This window comes from Danio rerio, chromosome 23, assembly GCF_052040795.2.
Source record: "Danio rerio strain M-AB ecotype USA chromosome 23, GRCz13ab, whole genome shotgun sequence".
Classification (NCBI taxonomy): domain Eukaryota; kingdom Metazoa; phylum Chordata; class Actinopteri; order Cypriniformes; family Danionidae; genus Danio; species Danio rerio.
The window spans coordinates 44,797,501-44,817,372 of record NC_141043.1 but is presented as its reverse complement, the minus strand read 5'-3'; the positions used below and the strand labels follow the sequence as shown (position 1 = coordinate 44,817,372).

General features: G+C 38.0%; 1 protein-coding gene across 2 annotated transcripts in view; it reads left to right on the top strand.

Annotated features, from left to right (window-relative positions):
* scube3 (signal peptide, CUB domain, EGF-like 3) overlaps positions 1-19,872 on the top strand; it is a 294,145-nt gene that overhangs the window by 128,766 nt on the left and 145,507 nt on the right. For both annotated transcript variants that reach the window (XM_087304850.1, NM_001260501.3), the window contains 1 exon segment: positions 231-365. In XM_087304850.1, the coding sequence (XP_087160976.1) occupies positions 231-365 (135 nt within the window).

The window sequence follows — 19,872 nt, the reverse complement described above, 5'->3', positions numbered from 1 at the left end:
GTCATCATGACAAAGAGAAAAGAAATTAGTTATTAGAAATGAGTTATTTAAACTATTATGTTTAGAAATGTGTTGAAAAAGAAATCTCTCCATTAAACAGAGGTTGGGGGAAAATATACAGGGGGGCTAATAATTCAGGAGGGCTAATAATTCTGACTTCAACTGTATATATGTAGGCATAATTCTGTGCCTGTATTTTCACTCTTGTTCTTCTGTCTGTGTCTCCACAGATGTGGATGAATGTGCTGAAGGAAACGGCGGCTGTCAGCAGATCTGTGTTAACATGATGGGCAGTTATGAATGTCGCTGCAGAGACGGCTTTCTGCTGTCCGACAACCAGCACACCTGCATCCAGAGGCCCAAAGGTGAGAACGCCATCAATGCATGATAGCTGAGCAATCCCAAAGTCATTTTGTTCGGCAACCATCTTTTTTTTATTTTTTATTTAAGCATTGTTTAAATGGGGAGTCATCAGATTTAAAACTGTTTGCCAAGCTTATGATTAAATGTTATATTTATAGTCACCAATACAATTTTCAAAGCAACTGTATGTTAAATTTAGTTTCTAAACGTTCAAATCACGCAAAATCTTATATTTTTAGGCTGTCCATGCTGATGCGCATGCACACTTAGGGGCCATTCACACATTCTGTTTACCAATGCACTACTTTTCTATTGCTTTTCAATGTAGGCACAAGTTTGACTGCTATGCTCTTGTCTTGTGATTTTTGAAGCGCATGTGAGTAATATGTTTTTTAGATGCCATATCAAGTTAAAAGATCTTCACACACATCACTCTCAGGTCCAAACGTAGTCGACCAATCAGAAGGGGTCGGAGTAGGGGCAAACATTGCAAGCTTCTGTTTATAGTGGAAAGCTGGCATGGTAACTGTTTGATTTACAGCTATATAAGGGAAGAGGAGGCACTCTTTGAGTATGTTTACATGGACACCAACACTCTGATTTTAATATAATTAAGACAATACTCTGATTAAGAGTCTGTCGTGTACACAGTGATTAAGACCTGTGGAGTATTCCGATTTTAGTGTGATTATTGAAGTGCAGTACTGTGGTCCCTCACTATAATGCGGTTCACCTTTCGTGGCTTCACAGTTTCGCAGATTTTTTTGTGTGCAGTTTGACTTAAGTAAGTTAGCAGTTACTTATTTTATTTTATTTTTTTTTAACAGCGCATTGTGTTCTACTTCCTGATTGGCTGTATATCATTGTCAATCAATTTTCTCCATGCAGTTTTCTCCACAACAAACCACACAAAGTCGACGAGACGTTCTGTACCCTCTAAGGCAGGGGTTTGCAACATTTTAGGACAAGCGCACCTCCAACCCCCCTCCCCCTTACCTAGTAAGACCTTGATTAGCTTGTTCAGGTGTGTTGAATTAGAGTTGGAGCTAAAATCTGCAGGGCATCGGCCCTCTAAGAACAAGTTTGGTGATCCCTGCTGTAGAAAAACGATGTAGTGACGTGTGTTTCCCAAAACCCGTAGTTCCTCTGTCGCAGATCCATCATTTTAGCTACATTAGTTATAACGTAAAACGCCTATAATGATGCTCTAAACAGGGTGGAGTAACATGTTACGATAACCAGCGATCATTCTCTGGAGATCGTTGGTTTCCTCTTTCTTCATGAACCTCACTTCCGCATTCCCCAGGACTACATTTCCATACATGCATTTCTTCCAATCACGCACGCCTGGTCACTCATCTTCCTGATTACATCACCAGCTGAAACCTGTTACAGAGACTGATTACACACAGTATTTAAGCAGCACACACACTCATTCACTTTGCCGAGTCTTGTCTACTGTTTGGTGACATTTCAACGCGTTTCTCCCGATCTTGTTTCTCCGTGTCTGTACCTAGCTTAGTCTCCTAGTTATCCTGTTTAGCCGCCAGCCTTTCGACCTTTTGCCTGTTTACCGACTTCGACTTTGGATTTGCCCGTATATGCCTGTTCATACCTGTTTTGACCATTGCTTGCCTGACCAACGAATAAACCTGCATTTGGATCTTACCTTCAGTCGTTTGTATCTATCCCGAATCACAACAGAAGACTCGGCCATTATGGATCCAGCAGTGTTTTTGGTCCGTCTACGCCAAGGTAATCAATCCCTCGAGAACCACATCCAGTGTTATTTGGAGATCGCTAACACCACTGATTTACCAGACTGTATGCTCATTGACTTTTTTATTTATGGGCTTAATGAGCCGCTAAAGAGCACACTTTCAAGTGTTCGTTCTCGAGGGACTTTCTCTGAATTTTTGGACTATGCTCTACGCACTGTGGACTCGTCCTTCACCGTAGGTGAGGTGGAGGAAACTCCTAAATATTTTTTGGGGAGGGGCAGTGTACAGCAAGACCAGATAACACCGGGGCTTGCTGCTCATTCCATCACCACACTCCCAGCTCAGAAAATGGCCGCATCTAGTCCTTCAGCTCACAAGATGGCCGACTCCAGTCCTCCAGCTCACAAGATGGCCGACTCCAATCTTCCAGCTCACAAGATGGCCGACTCCAGTCCTCCAGCTCACAATGTGGTCACAACCAGCCCTCCAGCTCACAATGTGGTAAACACCAATCTGCCACCAGCTCACAAGATGGTTTCCTGTTCCTTGTCTGTTCCTGTTCTAGTTCCTGAAGTGCCATCAACTGAGCCCTCAGAATGGTCACCACTACCTGAGTTACCAGAGCTGCCAGACCCTCCAGAGCTGCCAGACCCTCCAGTGCTGCCAGAGCTGCCAGACCTTCCAGAGCTGCCAGACCCTCCAGAGCTGCCAGACCCTCCAGTGCTGCCAGAGCTGCCAGACCTTCCAGAGCTGCCAGACCCTCCAGAGCTGCCAGACCCTCCAGTGCTGCCAGAGCTGCCAGACCTTCCAGAGCTGCTAGACACTCCAGAGCTGCCAGACCCTCCAGAGCTGCCAGACCCTCCAGTGCTGCCAGACCCTCCAGTGCTGCCAGACCCTCCAGTGCTGCCAGACCGTCCAGCGCAGCAGCCAGTGTCCACGTCGCAGCCAGAGTCCACGCCGCAGCCAGAGTCCACGTCGCAGCCAGCGCCACAGCTGGAGACGCAGCCAGAGTCCACGCCGCAGCCAGAGTCCACGCCGCAGCCAGAGTCCACGCCGCAGCCAGAGTCCACGCCGCAGCCAGAGTCCACGCCGCAGCCAGAGTCCACGCCGCAGCCAGCGCCACAGCTGGAGACGCAGCCAGAGTCGACGCTGCCGCCTGAGCTTCCTGAATGGCCGCCGTCTCCTGAGCTTCCTGAATGGCCGCCGCCTCCGGAGCTTCCTGAATGGTCGCCGCCTGAGTTTCCTGAATGGCCGCCGCCCAAGCCTCCTGAATGGTCGCCGCCTCCTGAGCTTCTTGAATGGTCGCCACCTGAGTTTCCTGAATGGCCGCCGCCCAAGCCTCCTGAATGGCCGCCGTCTGCTGAACTTCCTGAATGGCCGCTGCCACCTAAGCTTTCTCAATGGTCTCAGCCTCATGTTCCAGGCCCTCCGCAGCTCCACGCTCCAGGTCCTCCGCAACTCTACTCTCCGGGTCTTCCGCAGCTCCACGCTCCAGGCCCTCCGCAACTCTACTCTCCGGGTCTTCCGCAGCTCCACGCTCCAGGCTCTCCGCAATTCCACTCTCCGGGTCTTCCGCAGCTCCACGCTCCAGGTCCTCCATTGTCAAACAATCCAGGACCACGACAGCTCTACTCTCCGGGTCTTCCGCAGCTCCACGCTCCAGGCCGTCCACAACTCCACGCTCCGGGTCTTCAGCAGCTCCACGCTCCAGGTACGCTCCAGCTGCATGGTCCTGGCCCTCCATCCCTCCCCCTGTTCCGCCTCCACTCCACCTCCCGCCTGAACTGTATTTGGAGCGTCTGGAAGCCGCTCTTTAGAGGGGGGGCTATGTTACGATAACCAGCGATCATTCTCTGGAGATCGTTGGTTTCCTCTTTCTTCATGAACCTCACTTCCGCATTCCCCAGGACTACATTTCCATACATGCATTTCTTCCAATCACGCACGCCTGGTCACTCATCTTCCTGATTACATCACCAGCTGAAACCTGTTACAGAGACTGATTACACACAGTATTTAAGCAGCACACACACTCATTCACTTTGCCGAGTCTTGTCTACTGTTTGGTGACATTTCAACGCGTTTCTCCCGATCTTGTTTCTCCGTGTCTGTACCTAGCTTAGTCTCCTAGTTATCCTGTTTAGCCGCCAGCCTTTCGACCTTTTGCCTGTTTACCGACTTCGACTTTGGATTTGCCCGTATATGCCTGTTCATACCTGTTTTGACCATTGCTTGCCTGACCAACGAATAAACCTGCATTTGGATCTTACCTTCAGTCGTTTGTATCTATCCCGAATCACAACAAACAACTTCTTTAGAGATGAACTCGTCTTTGTGCAAATTATATTGTTTTAGATATTTCTTTGTGCAAATTATATTGTTTTACACACACATGCATTATAAAAAATCCAGTATTAGTTTTGAAAAAACATGCAGTCTTTTTCCTTGTTAATCGAAATATACGTAAATGGCACATATAGGGCCTGAGTTTCCTTTACAAATATTATTGAGAACATTACATATTCTATTCTAAAACATAAAATCACTTACAAAAGCTAACACATATTCTAATATCATAAATAAATAAATAAATAAATAAATAAATAAATAATGAGGCTATTTATAAAGAAATGAAATTTAATATTTATTATTTATTAAGAAATGAAAAAAATAATTCTTTAATAATAATATTAATGATAGTGATGATTATTATTATTATTAGTAGTAGTAGTAGTAGTATTATTATTATGGCGAGGCAGTGGCGCAATAGATAGTGCTTTCACCTCACAGCAAGAAGGTCGCTGGGTCGCTGGTTCGAACCTCGACTCAGTTGGCGTTTCTGTGTGGAGTTTGCATGTTCTCCCTGCTTTCGCGTGGGTTTCCTCCGGGTGCTCCGGTTTCCCCCACAGTCCAAAGACATGCGGTACAGGTGAATTGGGTAGGCTAAATTGTCCGTAGTGTGTGAATGTGTGTGTGGATGTTTCCCAGAGATGGGTTGCGGCTGGAAGAGCATCTGCTGCGTAAAAACTTGCTGGATAAGTTGGTGGTTCATTCCGCTGTGGCGACCCCAGATCAATAAAGGGACTAAGCTGACAAGAAAATGAATGAATGAATTATTATTATTATTATCATTTTTAAATAGGATATAGTTTATTTTTATTTTATTTTTTAAGTCTACTTTTACAATTTGACACATACAAATCACTGCAGAAATGTTCTAACCAGCAGGCCCATGTCATATACAGTACAGATACTTAATAAATAACCTACTATGCATTTAAACGATTAACGTATGCTATGTTTTTTGTCGCAAGCTTCGAAGACGTAACCTGTAGCTTTCGTCATGAGCCATGTCTGTGTTCTAAATGACATCAATGTTTACAAAGTGCACTGCGAAGGGAGCCTAATTGTAAACACGAAGATCGCTAAAACTGAACTGTAAAAATACTTTGAAAGCAAATTCAACCTAAGAGAGATGACTTTATTTTTAATCATTCCAACTTTAAATGTTAGAAGGTTCTAAATGAATAGTGCATAGGGCGGATAACTGGGAATAGAACACAGCCAGGAACTATGACTAACTACAGCTCCAGAGGTTTAGTTGCAAGTATGGACGTTTGCAACACAGTTTGCGAATGTTTATTGGAACGACGGATTTGGGAAACGGCAAATTAACAAACTATGTTTGTAACAACGCAACTTGCGACATTAGTTAGCTAACGATGGTTTTCGGAAACACGCCCCATGATGATTCTGTAAACGAGTGCATCTGCATAAAATCGAATAAACGATCTACAAGCATAGATGAATACAATAAAGAAAACGGTGTACAGTAGGGCTGCTCGATTTTGGGAAAAATCATAATCACGATTATTTTGGTCATAATTGTAATCACGATTATTCCAAACGATTATTAGTTGTAGTCAAAATTATTAGCGCTCCTGAGAATTAATTTTTTTAAATAAATGTTTCCCAAATTATGTTTAACAGAGCAACGAATTTTAACAGTATTTCCTATATATTTTTTTCTTCTCGAGAAAGGCTTATTTGTTTTGTTTTGGAATTTTAGAATAAAAGCAGGTTTAAATATTTTGAAACCTCTTTTAAGGTCAATATTATTAGCCCCTTTAGGCAATATATATTTTTGATTGTCTGCCGAAGAATCTACTGTTATACAATGAACTGCCTAATTACCCTAATTAAACCTTTGAATCACACTTTGAATTTAAATGCTTGTATTTAAAAAATATCTAGTCTAATATTATGTGCTGTCACCATAGCAAAGATATGAGATATAATTAGATATAGATATAATTAGAAATGAGTTATTAAAACTATCATGTTTAGAAATGTATTGAAAAAAAAATCTTTCCATTAAACAGAAATTGGGGGGAAAGGGTTACTTATATTCAGGAGGGCTAATAATTCTGACTTCAACCGCATATATACAGTTATTTTCCACCCTGCAAAGGAAAGAGAAATAAATACAATAGAATAAAAATATGAAACAAACTGTGCTTTAAGCATCTTCACTCTAAGAAAAACACTTCAGCTACAAAAGTCTTCAGTCAAGAGCAGTGAGGGATTTTCTCATTGTTTTATTAATCATGATAAAAAAGGCGGCAGTAAGAATTGCGCACTGTTACTTTAATGGTTTCGCTTTCACGTGTCTTTTGATCCTCATTACAAAATGAGGGTTAATATGAATAATTACTAAACACCGCGTTTTGACACCTATTTGACCGTTAAGCGCTCATGTTAAGATGACTTCAGATGTCTGCGCTCTGCTCGTCACAGTGTGCGAATGAGACCAAGTGCAGACCGCATGCTTCTGACTGTCTGCGCGCCACACACACATAAGCATGCGGTCTTTCGCGCTTTTAAGAGCAACAAGTGAGGGGAACTGGAAAGGGGGCGGTAAATAATGGAATAATCGTTTATCTCGATTAATGATTTTTCATAATCGTTAGAAGCCGAAATCGAAATCGGATTTTCGATTAATTGCACAGCCCTAGTGTACAGTATACAAATGAACAGTATGCAGATTAAATAAACAGTGTTTATCGTTCTTTAAGTCTAATAGTGTTCAGGTACAGTAATTAAACAGTACATATTAAAATAGATGAATAAAAGTCATTGCTATTAAAGTTACAAACGGCACAATTTCTCATACCTGAATGCTTTTAAAATCCTCATACATTTACAAGCCTCAAAATGCAAATGATAAATTATAATCCAGATTCATATCTTGGATTGAGACTATTGCGAATGATCACATTGCATTATCGGTGCTGAAACGATATATTGTTCAGCCCTACTTTACATGCTATATACAGCATTGAGTGAGTATTGAGTGAGCATGCGTTTTTGTCTGCGCACAGCTGTTATTCCTGAGCCGTTTATGTTGTGATTTAACAGCGTCAGTGGAAAAGAGCTGTTCTCTTCAAAGCTGAATCTCAGGAGAAGCGTTTGGCCCGCTGAACTTGTCAATGTTTGCGTTTCATAAGCACACTGTTATTTGAGTCCTGGATTGTATGCTTCAAACGCTGCCCCTCTGATTCAGGGCCGTTATTGTGTGTATTCTGTTTTTTGTCCTCCCTGTTGGAACGAGCTTGATAAATACCGTTGTTAATCCCTCATATTTCATGTTAATATAAGTTTTATTGCTCCCAGATTAAACCCTCTTGGACAGAGAGGTTAAGGCAACATAAATCCACAAATGCTTAGATTTTCGCAAATAAAAGTATAGTTGTGATGCAGATCTGAAGGCGTCATCTGTTTGCTATTATGGGTATTGTTACAACACAATGTGTTTCGGATGATTGCGGTTTAGGAAGAGAGACGATGTTGGACTAACCGACAGTGAGAGTGACGTAATTTATCATCCCGGCGTGATGACGGCTTGACGGATAGCATGTGTAGATGATACTTAAACAAAAAGATCATCCAATCAACACAGCGGGAATGAGAGGAATTGGATTTACTCATGCTTTTGGGGCTTTCGAGAGTGTTTTATGTCGCTAGTTTATTTTCTTTTAAAGTAGGGCTTCCAAAAGCAAAGATTTGTGAGTCATTGAAGAGCTAATTAATAAATGATGAAAAGTTACAATTTAATTATTTTACATAATTATTTTTAAGTAATTAATTTAAATTTTATTTAAATGTTACTACTTTACTATCTATTTTTATTTTTAAAAAATGCTCTTAAATTAATAAATAAATACTTCTGAATGTATTATGACATAAATAAATGTTAAATATAAATAATTGCAAACATCCCTTTTTGAAAATTAATATTTATATAGATTTCTCAGTAAATATAGACAATATATTTTGGTGCATTTACAAAAAAACATTTTATTAAACCATTGTATTCATGTAGTCACCTAGCATCTTTAGGAATAGAAAGATGCAGTAATACATTTAAATTCAAATGAGGCAAAAACAAATTTTTTTTTTAAATAAAAAAATAAAAAATATATATTTATTTTTTATATATACATTTTCTGTTGTTGTTTTTTATTTTATTTTTCCTTTTTATTATAATTTCATATTTTTACCATATAATAATTTACATTATTATTTTTTTAGATTAGTTCCATTACTGACTAATCTATTATCTATATTTCTAAAATCTTATATATATATATATATATATATATATATATATATATATATATATATATATATATATATATATATATATATATATATATATATATATATATATATATTATGCATTTAGACATGTAGACATGGTCAAGATGATCTACTGCAGTTTAAACCAAGCATCAGAATGGGGAAAAAGGTGATTTAGGTGACTTTGAATGTGGCATGGTTGTTGGTGCCAGACGGGCTGGTCTGAGTATTTCAGAAACTGCTGATCTACTGGGATTTTCATGCACAACCATCTCTAGGGCTTACAGAGAATGGTCTGAAAAAGAGAAAATATCTAGTGAGCGGCAGTTCTGTGGGCACAAATGCCTTGTTGATGTCAGAGGAGAATGGCCAGACTGGTTCCAGCTGATAGAAAGGCAACAATAATTCAAATAAGCACTTGTTACAACCGAGGTCTGCAGAAGAGCATCTCTGAACACACAACACATCTAACCTTGAGGCAGATGGGCTACAGCAGCAGAAGACCACACCGGGTGCCACTCCTGTCAGGTAAGAACAGGAAACTGAGGCTAATTCATCCTGGCTTACAAAAACTGGACAATAGAAGATTGGAAAAACGTTGCCTGGTCTGATGAGTCTCGATTTCTGCAGCGACATTCAGATGGTCAGGTCAGAATTTGACATCAACAACATGAAAGCGTGGATCCATCCTGCCTTGTATCAACGGTTCAGGCTTGCTGTGGTGGTGTAATGGTGTGGGGGATATTTTCTTGGCACACTTTGGGCTCATTAGTGCCAATTAAGCATTGTGTCAACGTCACAGCCCACCTGAGTATCGTTGCTGACCATCTCCATCCCTTTATGACCACAGTGTACTCATCTTCTGATGGTTGTTTCCAGCAGAATAACGCGTCATGTCATAAAGCGTAAATAATCTTAGACTGGTTTATTGAACATGACAATGAGTTCACTGTACTCAAATGCCCTCCACAGGCACCAGATTCTCAGTCCAACAGAGCACCTTTGGGTTGTGGTGAAACGGGAGATTCGCATCATGGATGTGCAGCAAACAAATTTGCTGCAATTGCATGATGCCATCATGTCAATATGGAGCAAAATCTCCGAGGAATATTTCCAGTAACTTGTTAAAACTCTGCCATGTAGGATTAAGGCAGTTCTGAAGGCAAAAATGGGTCCAACCCAGTACTTGTAAGGTGTACCTAATAAAGTGGCCAGTGAGTACATATATTTATTATATTTATTTATAGAGAAAGATCAGTAAGGGATTCACTCATTTATGCTGGCCACTGTAGATATGATTATTTTGGCTGCTATTTGACATGTTGCATAATATATATTCCCATTTTAGCATTAAAATACATTGTAAAAATTTCAGTTTTCAGTCAAGTTCAAACTCGCAGTCGAAAACCTAAGTCATAAAGCAGCTATTAGGTATGATTTACAATCAAATATGGTTTCAGTCTTTCTACTTAAAAGTGTCAGATTCTGTGCAACACCACTTTGATTGCTAGTAATTTTCACAAGCGAGTATGACAATCGTTTCAAAAGAAATCATTCCTCCATTTAATGAAGCGCAGATGTCACTCTTAACAACATTGGCGATGGAATTAATTGGTTGATATGAGTGCATGTTTAGTTTTCTCCCTCATGCTTTCTTGTTATGCCAGTGATCTATGTGTTGTGCTACGCTGATGAAACCCAGGCCTATACATCTATTTTTTTTTTTTTATGCTTATGGAAAGACAGGCTTGTTTTGACTAGTCATTGCAACTCAAATGATACCTGCGGTGGAGTGTGCGCTGTCTGGTTGTCTTCACAAACACTTTCTTAAATAACCGATAAATTGTCTCAGATGGACGCAGAGCAAGTGGAGAATAAAACTAGAGGAAATGAAGGCACTTCATCGCTTCAGGCTGTGCAGTAATTTCATGGGAAGTACACGCTAATCAAACAAACTAATGTTCACTGAGTGAAACTGTAAAATTGCTGTTCTTGTGGGTCTCGGATGCAGAATTAAGGTCTGTTCTGTCACGAACGGCAGGGAAAATGCGTCCACTGTAGCATTTATTGTTAATGGCAAAGGTTGTGCGTCCAATCAAACTCTGCGGCTCAAACTCATCTTCAGTTTGAGGCTGATGCTCTTGACCTTCAGCCTTCACATCTTGGTCAACAATTGCACTGCATGCTCGGTCCTATTTTCTATTTTTATATATAAAAAGGTAGCCTATTCCCTTTAGAATTGTTGTATTACAGTGTGCCATCATGTTAAAAAACATATTGAAGTGTTTTGTCAGTTTATCAACTATTTTCTTAAATTATCTGGGAATTTAACCGCTTTTGCTTTGCTCTTCTGTTGTTTTTTATTGTTTTTATAATACTAAAGCATTATTTGTAATATTTATAATTTGTTAAAACAAGCCAAAAAATTGTTGTTGCAGTTTTAAAAATTATATGTTAACGAAAGGTTATTATAGTTAACGAAAACTAACAAAACAACGAAAATAGAATTGAAAAAAACATTTTTGTTAACTAAAATAAAAAAAACGAGTTTTTTTTTTTTAAGCTAGAACTAACTGAAACTGTATATATTGAAATAAATACAACTAACTAAAATTATAGTAAAAATGTCCTTCGTTTTCATCCTTGTAAATGTATTTATCACATACTGTAAGCCTTTTAAATGTATAAATATTTACTTCGTGCTGCCAGGTGTTTGACCCGTACGGCACCTCAGAGCCTGTAATCCCGATGCCATTGGCCAGGGGTGCGTTTCCCAAACAACGACGTAACTCGTGGCTGAACTGTCACAGTACGATGCATCGAAAAGAACGATGTACTGTAGTGATGATTGTTTTTCAAAACCCAAAGTTTCTCTGTCTCAAATCTATCGTTTGATCCACGTTAGTTATAATGTAAAACACCCATAATGATGCTCTAAACAGGGTGGTAACAACTTCTTTAAAAAAGAACCCCATGTCTTTGTGCAAATTATATTGCTTTACACGCATTTAAAATAAAATCCAGTATTAGTTTTGGTAAAAACATGCACACGCTTTCCATATTTATTGAAATATATGTACAGTTGAAGTCAGAATTATTAGCCCCCTTTTGATTTTTTTTTTTCTTTTTTTAAATATTTCACAAATGATGTTTAACAGAGCAAGGGAATTTTCACAGTATGTCTGATAATATTTTTTCTTCTGAAGAAAGTCTTATTTGTTTTATTTCGGCAAGAATAAAAGCAGTTTTTAATTTTTTAAAAAACAATTTTGGGACAAAATTATTAGCCCCTTTAAGCTAATTTTTTTTTCCGATAGTCTACAGGACAAACCTTCGTTATACAATAACTTGCCTAATTATCTTTACCTGCCTAGTTCACCTAATTAACCTAGTTAAGCCTTTAAATGTCACTTTACGCTGTACAGAAGTGTCTTGAAAAATATCAAGTAAAATATTATTTACTGTCATCATGACAAAGATGAAATAAATCAGTTATTAGAAATAGGTTTCTAAAACTATTATGCTTAGAAATGTGCTGAAACAATCTTCCCTCCATTAAACAGAAATTGGGGTAAAAAATAAACAGGGGCGCTAATAAGTCAGGGGGGCTAATAATTCCGTAAGTGGCACATATAGGGCCTGAGTTTCCTTTACAAATATTATTGAGAACATTACATATTCTATTCTAAATCATAAAACCACTCACAAAAACTAACACATTCTAATATCATGGATAAATCATATAAATAAATAAATCAATAAAAAAATAAATAAATGAATAAATATATAAGGAAATAAAAAAAATCTTAATTTAATAATAATATTAATGATGATGATGATGATGATTATGATTGTTATTATTATTATTTTTATTATTTAATAGGATATTGTTTATTTTTTATTTTTTGAAAAGTCTACTTTTACAATTTGACACATGCAAACCACTGCAGAGATGTTCTAACCAGCAGGCCCATCTCATATACTGTACAGATACTTAATAAATAACCTACTATAAATTAAAAGCATTAACATATGTGTTTTGTCACAAGCTTTTGGAAACAACGTGAATTCTGCTTACATATGATTCTAATGTCATATATAAATCATGTAAATAAAAAAATAAAAAATATTTTAAAAAATAAATAATAAATAAATAATGAGGCTATTTATTAAGAAATTAAATTTAATATTTATTATTTATTAGGAAATAAAAAAATCTTACTTAATAATAATATTAATGATGATGATGATGGTGATGATTTTTATTATTATTATTATTTAATAGAATATTGTTTATTTTTTTATTTTTTTAAGTCTACTTTTACAATTTGACACATGCAAACCACTGCAGAGATGTTCTAACCAGCAGGCCCATGCCATATACAGTACAGATACTTAATAGATAACCTACTATAAATTAAAAGCATTAACATATGTGTTTTGTCACAAGCTTTGGAGACGTAACGTAAATTCTGCTTTTAAATAATAGCTCACCTATAGGTTTTTTAATTCTTCACTTTTGCCAATTGGTAAAGTTTTTTCCTCGCCGCTGTCGCCACTGGCTTGCATGGTTCGGGAACCGTAGAGCTGCGCATTGATGGATTTGCTCTTCAGTGTTTGGACTCTCAGTATTGAATATTAAACCACACTGAACTGAGCTAAACTGAACTTAAACTCTGAAAACTGAACTAAACTGTTTCAATTTACTTTAATATTCGATGTGAAGCTGCTTTGACACAATCTACATTGTAAAAGCTAAAGAAATAAAGATGAATTGAATTGAATAGCTTTCACCATGTCTGTGTTCAAAATGACATCAATGCCTTAAGTTGTAATGAATATCGGAAATGTAATTTAAATGTAATTTTAAATAAAAACAGAAGTGAGGAGTCTGGCTATAAGCCAAGCGCTCCTAAAGAACATCGCAAGCGCACAGCTTTTATACTGTGCGGACCTGCTCCTGATTGGTCACGATGGTGATTGACAGCCTTTCGACCAATGGTTGCACACCTAAAACAGGCTTGGGATCCGTTCTTCGTACGTGGATTACTCAGTTAGCTGGATTTGGATATTGACGATTTGACACGATCCAGGAGCGTTTCGTTCTTCAAAGCTGATCCGAGAGTTGTTGTCATAGCAACAGTTCTGCTAGGTCAAACCTGATCGGGAGCGGGTTCAATTCATATAAACAGGATTAGATCGGCTCAGTTCAAGCATAGATAATACAGAAAGTATGTACCCAATTCTGATATTTTCTTACAGTAGTAGTTATACACTTGGGAAAATGGTACATATTTTTAACCATATATATAAAGTTATAGTCATTAATAAAATAAATTAAGTTATACATATAAAACGTATGCAATCTGCACCCTCGAAATGAAAGTACAAAGACTGCCACCTGGTGGTGCAAAGAGAAAACTAATTGATATGAACTTTTTAGATCGCTTTAGTACAAATTGTGTATAATAGAAATGCACAATGTGTGACTTTTTTTAAAAGCAATAATACATTTATGCAGTCATGAACATGTTTTGACAGTAAATATGCCAGTGATTTGATGCTTCACAAAAGTTGCAGACGCCTTTACCAATATGAAAATGCTTTTGTAAACATCCAGTCATTCTTTACACCGATTAAAAAACGGCTACTATAATAAAGAAAATCTTTTCTAAATATAGAACTAAATACACTGATTTGCATTAAAATACATGATGAATACTCTTGACACATGAAAGTGGAAAGCCTGCAGCTCACAACAAATGTGGAAGGTTATTGCTTGTCATATTTAACAAGCTGTTTACTGCTAATTTGATGTAATTTTGCTGGCATGGATAATTGAATATTAATCAGATGATGTCATTACGCTGCTGTGCCGTCAGCCAATCGTTGCATTGCTGATCTTGATTTCGAGGATCGATAGATCAGTCCTTCACAACACACGCAGCGATCTCAGATCAGTTTATCCAGACATTCTAATCTGATTCGCGAACTAGTTTGAAGAACCAAATTAGCGAGAGATCAGTTATCAAGATTAAAAGATCCAGGATCTACCAAATAATCTTAGATCATTTAAGCGAGGTACGAAGAACGGACCCCAGGAGACACAGTGGAAGGGAGAGAAGAGAACGCAAAACAGAAAACAAACAACAAAACACCACAAAACATACGTGAAACGTAACACCCCGTTATGAACAACTCGTTCACTTAGCGACAATAAAAGTTTCCGGCACTGCAGCATCTCATTGTCATATTTCATTTACATTGTTTGCTGATTTTGTTCAACTTAATTAGCATAAGCCTAGATTAAGTGTGAGTTGTTGCTACTTTGCCTTATGGTCAGGGCAGTGACTGTATTATCATCAGTAACGTTACTTGTTGAGCACAAAAGTTCGTAACCTTCAAAAACGTAATAAAACAAAATCTCACCTATGAAATGTTCTGCTTGTGTGCTTAGTTTTCTATGTTTGCCCATTACTACACCCGTACACAGTGAAGTCCAGCATCTTCAGATTGGCTTTATGCCTAGTTCAGACTGCGTGATTTTAGCCCCGATTTTGGCTCGCCGACAGGTTTTGAGAAATCGCCGACAAATGCCTGAAATCACAGGCAAATCGCTGCTCGTGCACGTGAGTGACAATCACACAGTATGAACGATCAAAGACGCGATCTGAGAGAATCGCCGATGAGTCGCCGATGCCTGTGAGATATTTGGCATGCTAAATATCTGGAGCTGTCGGCGATTCAAATCATGCCGTGTGAATTGAGTTTTGACTGAAAATAACATCAGCCATCGCCTACAGCCAATGAGAGAGCAGCTTTCACTTGTGTGTGCGTGTGTGTATACCTGCTGCAGGCCAGCGGGAGGCTGGGGGAGAAGTTAAAAGCGATCTTTTTCGGTTTATTTGGACCCACGAAATGGAGGAAAAACTAGTGGAGGTTTGACAGGACTCAGGAGCAGGACCGTGTCTGTTTGACATTTCATACAGAAAGAAATTAGTTTATTATCAACGTTGGGAGAAATGGCTAATTCCCTTTAAACCTAGGTGAGCAAACATGTACATGTTCTACCCCATTAAAGGTTTCTTTCTCATTATGTAGTTAATAACAAAAGATATACTACATGTTTTTGGCTGTGAGACGTAGTTTGGACAAAGTTGTCGGCGATTCTCCCTATAGTAAAGTCATGCAATGTGAATGTCCCTGTCGCCGAACCATCTTGCAGTGTAAACAAAGCAGCGACAAAACGCAAGCCCAGATAGTCATGCAGTGTGAAAACATCTGTGACACGACTAGTTTGAAAATCATGCAGTCTGAACTCGGCATTAGTCTCGACTGGTCCGGTTGAATGACTTCTGTCCTGGGAGCACTGTACAAATGTGGCAGCGCTATTGACGCATGCTTAGGGCCCGTATGCGATATCTAGTGTATATACAGTTGAAGTCAGAATTATTAGACCCCCTGTTTATTTTCCCCCTCATTTCTGTTTATTGGAGAGCAGATTTATTTTTTCAACACATTTCTAAACACAATAGTTTTAATAGCTCAATTTTAATAAATAATTTATTTTGTCTTTGCCATGTTTACAGTAAATAATACTTTACTAGATATTTTCAAGACACTTCTATACAGCTTAAAGTGACATGTAAAGGCTTAACTAGGTTAATTAATTTAACCAGGCAAGTTAGAGTAATTAGGCAAGTTATTTTATAATGATGGTTTGTTCTGTAGACTATCGAAAACAAATTAGCTTAAAGGGGCTAATAATTTTGTCCTTAAAATGGTGTTTAAAAAATTAATAACTGCTTTTATTTTAGCCGAAATAAAACAAAAAAAACTTTCTCCAGAAGAAAAAATATTATCAAACATACTGTGAAAATTTCCTTACTCTGTTAAACATCATTTGGGAAATATTATTTCAAATGTCTTTTATTAGGTTTTTACATGGAATATCAACCATAACAGTCATTTTATAATTATCCATCCATGTTAGTGTTTACCCTACCCCAACCCCAGTTGAACATTTCCCTCCCTCAACAGCCTTTGACTTTTCATTAAGAAAAAAATAAAATAAAAATAATAATAATAGTAATAATGATAAATAAAATTAATGAACCATAATGATAAAAAGGTAAAAATAAAAAAATAATAATAAAAATAAATAACTAAATAACATAATAAATATGTTTTTATTTCTATGTTATTGCTCAGTTTAAGAATCAAGAGAGTTTGCTAGTAGATAATCTAAAAAGGGGTGCCACAACTTGTCAAAGGTCTTTAAAGAACCAGTAAGTGATAGTCTAATCTTTTCCAATTTAATACAAGTAAACACTTCTTTTATCCATGCATCAAAAGATGGTGGAGTGACATGTTTCCACTTTCAAAGGATGAGACGTCTCGCTATTAAAGTAGTAAAAGCTAAAGCCTTTTGGACCATTACTGAAAGGTTGGCATCTACTGCCAACCCAAAAATGGCCAAAAGTGGATTTGTATCCAGATCTATGCCGAATGCATCTTTTAAAGTTTTAAATATTTTAGTCCAATAAACAAATAATTTGGGGCATTCCCACAACATATGGATGAGATCCGCTGGTGATTGTTTGCACCTATTACATGCATCGCTGACAGAAGGGTATATTTTAGCAAGTCTAGCATTAGTATAGTAAACCCTGTGTAGGATCTTACATTGTATAAGCCCATGTCTTGCACATATAGTAGAGGTATTATTTGGGAAATATTAAAAAAGAAACAAAAAATCAAAGGGGGGCTAATAATTCTGACTTAGACTGTGTCTTTGAGGAGTTTCATGTTGGTTTTCATAGTGTAAATTGTTATACTTTTAATTTTTGGTCAATGCCATTGAATTCATCAAGTGTGAAATTGACCCCCCTCATTAAAAACCATTCCGAGAATTGGAAGGTTTAAGGAGAACGTTTACTAGCGCCGAACAGTTTCACACAGTCATGGTCTATCAGCTCTGATTGGTTTGGTTGTTAATGCATCGCAGACCCCCGGTTACAAATCTTACAGCAGTTCCCATTTTGTTGCTTTTTTTCCCCCCCAGTTTCTCACACCTGCACAGTACACACAGCGTTTAAAGTTCACCAGTGTCAGCCCATGTGTTTTTTGTTGCCGTGGTCTGGGAAATGTTTACTTAGTAATAAAAATCTGCTTCCTTCGTCTTAAAGTCTCATTTGTTTCAGACTCAGGTGACGGGCCCCCAAAATGCAGAGGGTCCCGCTGGACGTGTGGCGCACATGAGTGTTCATTCACATACAGTGCACAGTCACTCAAGTAATAAGTGCTATAAATTGTGTTGTTTAATGGAGGCATTTTCATCATGGCTAGAGTTTAGTGTTGTTAAAACACATTGAATAAATACACTACCTGACAAAAGTCTTGTCGTCTATCCAAGTTTTAGTAAACAACAAATATTAACTGGACTTCTAGTTGATCATTTGGTATCAGAAGTGGCTTATATGAAAGGCAAAGGGTTTCTAGGTTACGCATATTTTAGCAAAATAAAATATGACCATGTCTTGATTTTTAATGATTTAATTAGGACAGTAAGGTCTGACTTTGCTTAAACAAAAGTCTTGTCACTTAACAGAAATAATGTCCAGTATAGAATATAAAGTCATGCTGCTGTGGAGAAGGAGTGAATATTGTGTCTGACTCCATCATGAGCTTGGAGGACTGCATCCATACATCTCTGCAATGACTCAAATCACTGATTAATAAAGTCATCTGGAATGGCAAAGAAAGCGTTCTTGCAGGACTCCCAGAGTTCATCAAGATTCTTTGGATCCATCTAACCCCAGACATGCTCAATAACGCTCATATCTCGTGACTGGGCTGGCCAGTCCTGGGGCAAGTCAAGGAACTTTGATGTGGAGGCTGAAGTATGAGAAGGAGTGCTATCCTGTTGGAGTATTTTCCCTCTCCTGTGGTTTGTAATGTAATGGGCAGCACAAATGTCTTAATACCTCAGGCTGTTGATGTTGCCATTCACTCTGCAGATCTCTCACACACCCCCATACTGAATGTAACCCCAAACCATGATTTTTCCTTCACCAAGCTTGACTGATGTCTGTGAAAATCTATGCGGGTTCCAGTAGGTCTTCTGCAGTATTTGTGATGATACGGATGTAGTTCGACTGATGGTTCATCTACCTTCTGCCACTTTTCCAAATGATCAGCTAGAAGTCAAGTTATTATGTGTTGCTTTTACAGCATCTGCAACGTTTAACATCTATAAAACGCCTTTTTTAAGTTTAAATATTGTTTATTTCTTTTCATCAAACAAGTTAAGTCTCTATATTGTTTCCATAGCATTGTGAAATTCCTTTTGAATTACTTGAGCTACAAAAATTATTCTTTAACTGTCTTTTGAAAACACATAATTTTTTGTTTTTGATTCGCAATATACAATATATTTTGACCTGGTGGACAGGACATGTAATTGATTAAAATTTTCACTAAGTAAAGAAATAGTTTGATTTTGCCAAACAGTTACATAACATGAACTAAACACTTGCTTTGTTACTTGCACTCACCGGCCACTTTATTAGGTACACTAGAACTAATACCGGGTTGGACCCCCTTTTGCCTTTAGAACTGCCTTAATCCCTTGTGGCACAGATTCAACAAGGTACTGTAAATATTCCTTAGAGGTTTTGCTCCATATTAACATGATAGCATCACACAGTTGCTGCAGATTTGTCAGCTGCACATCCATGATGCGAATCTCCCGTTCCACCACATCTTAAAGGCGCTTAATTGGATGAATGGACTGTGGAGGCCATTTGAGTACAGTGAACTCATTGTCATGTTCAAGAAACCAATCTGAGATAATTCACGCTTTGACGTGCGCTATCTTACTGGAAGTAGCCATCAGAAGATGGGTACACTGTGCTCATGCGACTGTGATGTGACAACGAAGACCCTGTACTGTTGCCCACCTTAAAATTTTTTGCTGAAAGAATGGGACAAAATTACAACTGAAACACTTCATCACTCAGTGTCTCGATTCCCTAAATCTCTTTTAAGTGTTTTGAAATGGAATAGCAATGTTACAAAGTGGTTAATGCTTTACTGTTTCAACTTTTTTGAAATGTGTTGCTAGAACCAAATAAGGAAAGCATTTATT